Consider the following 5,342-nt stretch of genomic DNA (forward strand, 5'->3'; position numbering starts at 1 on the left):
CGAACTCACGCTGACAGCGGCCAACTGGATACAAATCCAGCGCGCTACCAACTGAGCTACATCCCCGCCGATGTTATGGTGATTGCTAAATTTTTTCAATGATTAAACATTCCATAAACTAACTATTCTTGTTTTGATTTTTGATTTTTGGAACAAAAACACTCTCTGTTTTTAGGCTTTTTTTTCTCTTTTGTATAAAAAACCCACCTCCAATTGTCCTGAAACCACAACTAACTATTCTTGTATTGATTTTTGATTTTTGGAACAAAAACACTCTCTGTTTCTAGGCTTTTTTCTTTCTTTTCTTTTTAAAAAAAGCTCAAATTGACCTGAAACCACAACGGTGACGGCAACTTTAAAGATATTTTTTTCACACCCAAGCGTAGAACAGCATAAACTCACGTTCAGGGTTCGTCATTCTCCCCTGAAACGGGATAAAGTAAGATCCCATGATCACTTATTCACGAAATCGATACACTTGGCAAGCACATTCATCCTACAATACCAGGAGCAACCGAGCGTCCTTAATACTCAGATCGAAGTTTTTAAAGCAGGATCAATCAAGTGGACGAATTTGACAGCTCCTTCACTACTTTCTATTCCTCCAGATCACTTGAGCTTCAGCTTGAGGGTCATATTCATTGAAGAGAAACTTCAAGAACTCTCCAAAAAAGTTCAATTTCACAGAGTAACGCTTTTTGTTTTAGAGTAGTTCGATGACAGCGTTTTGTACAAAAGGAATTATTCATTAGGTGCGTCTCCCTACGGTGAATGTTGAAGTTGAAGGACTTTAATGATTGTGACTCGTATATATCTGCGTCGTAGTCTACCGTATGCTAGCTGCTTTCGACGCTTTTTTGACACACACAAAAACGGATGAATTTACTGTTACTGCAAGAGAACTGGAAAATGGCTGCTGCGCGCTATATTCTTCTCGGCATCATCGTGTGTCTTCTGTCTTCGCCTGGTCATTTACTGTATGTATGATTTTACGTTTTTACTGTTAATATATTCTGGAGTAAAAAATACTTTGACTACAAAATTGACAGACAGACAGACAGACGGACGGACGGACGGACAGACACAGACAGACAGACAGACAAACACGCACGCACGCACGCACGCACGCACGCACGCACGCACACACACACACACACAGACACACAGACACACACACACGCACAGACACACAGACACACACACACACACACATATTCGCGCGCGCATACACAACAAAAATAACAAAAACAACAACTCACAAACCTACCGACCGACCAACCAACCAACCAATCAACCAACCCACCAACCAACCAACCGCACCAGATTCTTCAGTTTACTCAGGCTTTAGTATCTTTCTTGGTACTTTTTGTTGATTCCATGGCAAATTTCAGGAGGAGGGGGGGGGGGAGTTCTTCGAAAGCGTGGTGCTGACCTTAACTTTATATACTTTATTATTTCTGTTTGCGTTTGTACCGGTTGTCCAAGCCCTGAGTATTGTAAACTACAGGGCGACCCTCCCCCCCCCCCCCCCCGAATGCAACCCTTAAAAATGCTAATTACTTCTGCATCTGATCAACGAACAACTTCATGTTTGATGTACATTAGTTTCAGTTTATGCACGAGCATATCACCAAGTTTTAAATTATAGGTCAAGTGCTCTGATTTTTTTGCTTTTTTGAAATAAATATCCAAATTCAGGAATCGTTTGAAAAGTAGGAGGTTTGACATTGAGCAGTACCCACTCTCACCCGATTGAAACCTTCCAGACTTTTACCTTTGGGAATATTTGAAGGTCCAAAGAAAGTATACAAAAACACCCCAGATCATTGGTGATCTGAAAAAAATCAATTACAGCCAATCTATAGGGTAGAAATAGTGCGAGTGTGTTTACCACTCAATGTCAAACCTCCTTTTCAGCCCATTCCTGAATTAGATTCTTTTCAAAAGAGCACAGAAACCAGAGCCCTAATTAATGACCTATTGATTTGAAACTTTGTGATATGATCATGCATAAGCTGAAGTTAATGCACACCAAATAGGAAGTAGTTCGTTGAAACAATGCAGAAGTTATTAGAATTTGTATGGGTTGCAATTTTGGGGGGGTCACCCTGAACATAACTTTTAGGCCGAAGACTGCGTTTGAGCAAGATCTTTTACCAGTTTTACTTTTAGCGGCTAAGGCTGAGTTGATGACCAATTAGCGGCTAAGGCTGAGTTGATGACCAATTAGCGGCTAAGGCTGAGTTGATGACCAATTAGTCAACAGTTCTTGCCATTGTGGGACCGTATGACTCCACAATTTCTTTCATGACTCAAAACTGGGAAATGTTCATTTGTAAAACTTTCAATCCAAAAGTCAAGCGAAAGTACTTTTTAAAAACTTTTTTTTCAGATAGTGAATGTTTTGTACTTAGTTAAAGGCACAGTGCAGCTCACAGCCTTCGTTTTGCGTTTTTGTTGCAGCTGAGTGCATTTACAGTTCAAGAATCCTCCTTTGGTAGTAAAACAAACCCAAAACTACCCAACGACGACATCTGTGAAGCTCGACAGTTTCTTGTTCACGCGAGTGCATAAATTAACCTAGTTATTACGTGGTGTTTGGTCGGAGTTCGATTCAACTGAGTGATTCCGGCCTCCATTTTGTTTTACACAAACTCATGATGACGTCTGACATAGTTTGCTAGTGACGTGTCTTTTTGTGCATGATGTGGTGATCTACCTGATCTAAATTTAGATCCAAAAATAGGTCAAGACCAGCCGGGTCCGAGTACGAAATTAATTCGTAAAAAAATCGCAGTTCTTGACTCTTTGGGTGCAAGTCAATGAAACTTGGTAGTTCTTCTAACGGATAGCTGCCTGAGGTATGACTAAAAGCCCCAGGGGCTCCGTGCACCTGGATTTGACAAGTTCAGTACCTTCCTAGTTTTTGAGGCAGGCCTGATTTTGAGACGTTGGTAGTCTATGTGTTTCGGATTAATTTTCATTTATCTTATTTTTTTTTTAGGTGTCCAAGTTAAGTTGCACTGGTATTATTAACGGCTATTGTTTTCAGCGCAGCAATAGGGCCCGATATTGTGACGAAGAGTCGAAAACATGCGTGTGTCCATGTGACGAATTTAACTACGGTACATATATATTGAATGTTGCAGCAATGCAGAACGCCACACAATGTGGTTTCACGACAGATCCTACGACAACCTACTTCCTCTATACCCCACAATGACGTCATCTTTTGTGACGACATCCGAGTTCCAGTGCGCGAGAAGTTGCAAGGATGACGTCACGTGTAATTCCTTCTTCTACAATGACGTCAGTAAAACCTGTGCACCTCAGTGGTTGGTTTTTGTGTCACCATGGAACACAACAGAAGGACACAATTGGCGATATTATCGGTTTTCAACAGGTTAGTAGACGTGGTTTTGAGATATACTGAGATGGGGGTGTTGCCTGTATCGCCTTGTCCAGTTTGATACCTATAGTTACCCATTGTTAACTGATCAGGGATCTTGTTGACCGTAAATGTCCGATATTTTACTGAAAAAAAGTGTCAAAAATACCATAAATAAGATCGACAACAGGATGATATTTTGTTTGACCAGTTTATTCGTGATAGATATATTGCAATCAATTATGTACTTTTGACCTGCTTTGACTGGAAGGCGTAACAGAGTGACCGTTTGTGTGTGTGTGTGTGTGTGTGTGTGTGTGTGTGTGTGTGTGTGTGTGTGTGTGTGTGTGTGTGTGTGTGTGTGTGTGTGTGTGTGTGTGTGTAAACCTGGATTCGTACTTGTGAAACAATACAGGCTTTGATAACGACTAACGCGATCACTGCTAATACTGCTTAAATAAGGTTTGCTCACACTATTTACTATACACTTAATAAAAAAACTTCTGCACCGGATGAGAACATTATAGCAGATAATAATGATTTTACGACAACTAAATGTATTACTTGTGTGAACAAACTGTGTTTAGATCATCACCGCATCCTAATTCTCTACTAATTTTGTCTTTTTCATTAATGCTACAGCGTCATGTCCTCGAGGTGCCAGTTACGTCATCGACCGCGTGAGCATGACGTGTTACCGGCCTGTGACGTCACCCAAGCTAACATGGACCGCTGCTCGCGATACCTGCCGGGATAATGGCGAGGAGCTAACCGTTTTGGAACCAGTGGCAAAGGCGCATTTCGTAACCAGTTTCCTCTATGCGAATAACGGTAAGCAACTTTTTGTATTATTCTAAGTATCTGTATCTATCTTTGACAATAGACTTTAAGGGGCACGTATGGGCCTTAACACTGTCTAGCATCGGACAAATCTTCACCCTTAAAGGTACTGAACTTGTCAAATCCAGGTGCACGGAGCCCCTGGGGCTTTTAGTCATACCTCAGGCAGCTATCCGTTAGAAGAACTACCAAGTTTCATTGACTTGCACCTAAAGAGTCAAGAACTGCGATTTTTTTACGAATTAATTTCGTACTCGGACCCGGCTGGTCTTGACCTATTTTTGGATCTAAATTTAGATCAGGTAGATCACCACATCATGCACAAATAGACACGTCACTAAGCAAACTATGTCAGACGTCATCATGAGTTTGTTTAAAACAAAATGGAGGCCGGAATCACTCAGTTGAATCGAACTCCGACCAAACACCACGTAATAACTAGGTTAATTTATGCACTCGCGTGAACAAGAAACTGTCGAGCTTCACAGATGTCGTCGTTGGGTAGTTTTGGGATTGTTTTACTACCATAGGAGGATTTTTGAACTGTAAATGCACTCAGCTGCAACAAAAACGCAAAACGAAGGCTGTGAGCTGCACTGTGCCTTCAACCCACCAGGCGCAGCTTGGACTCGAACCCCAAATCTTCCTCACGGAAGGTCGACGTCTTAAACCCTAAGCCATTTTTCCCGTCTGAATACTCTTTTGTCTCCTCACAAACATCGCTAGTTTTGTTTTATGAACTTTTGAAGCAAATTGATGATATTTTGGTCAAGCAATCTTTGACGACGTCCGGACTATGGGATTGCATTTAAGCCCGGAAGCCCTAAAATTAGTTAATCAGTTTGCTCATTAAAGTTGTCTTTAAAGCCCATTGTTTACTAACAGATTTTAAACATGAAGGCATTGTATTCTTCATCTTCTCCGGAATTCAAAAATATATATATATGTCATGTTTGCTCTTAAAATGTGCTCAGAATTGAAGAAAATAGGCCAAGTAAGTACTACGGTTCGCATGCTTCGCGGAGACGAGCGTGACCCGTCTGTCTTCGGGTATGGTTAGTCGAGACTATCTAAATGTAGTCTCGGCGAAGACTGGTTATAAAATGTTAATCTT

General features: G+C 41.1%; 1 protein-coding gene across 1 annotated transcript in view; it reads left to right on the forward strand.

Moving 5' to 3' along the window:
- The first annotated feature begins 730 nt into the window (after window positions 1-730).
- Window positions 731-5,342, forward strand: part of LOC138961046 (uncharacterized) — a 5,127-nt gene continuing 515 nt past the window's right edge. The window contains exons 1-3 of the mRNA XM_070332642.1: window positions 731-977; window positions 3,150-3,403; window positions 4,031-4,219. Coding sequence (XP_070188743.1) covers window positions 877-977; window positions 3,150-3,403; window positions 4,031-4,219 — 544 coding nt within the window. The 5' untranslated portion in view covers window positions 731-876. The remainder of the gene's footprint in view (window positions 978-3,149; window positions 3,404-4,030; window positions 4,220-5,342) is intronic.

Source organism: Littorina saxatilis, linkage group LG3 (genome assembly GCF_037325665.1).
Source record: "Littorina saxatilis isolate snail1 linkage group LG3, US_GU_Lsax_2.0, whole genome shotgun sequence".
Classification (NCBI taxonomy): domain Eukaryota; kingdom Metazoa; phylum Mollusca; class Gastropoda; order Littorinimorpha; family Littorinidae; genus Littorina; species Littorina saxatilis.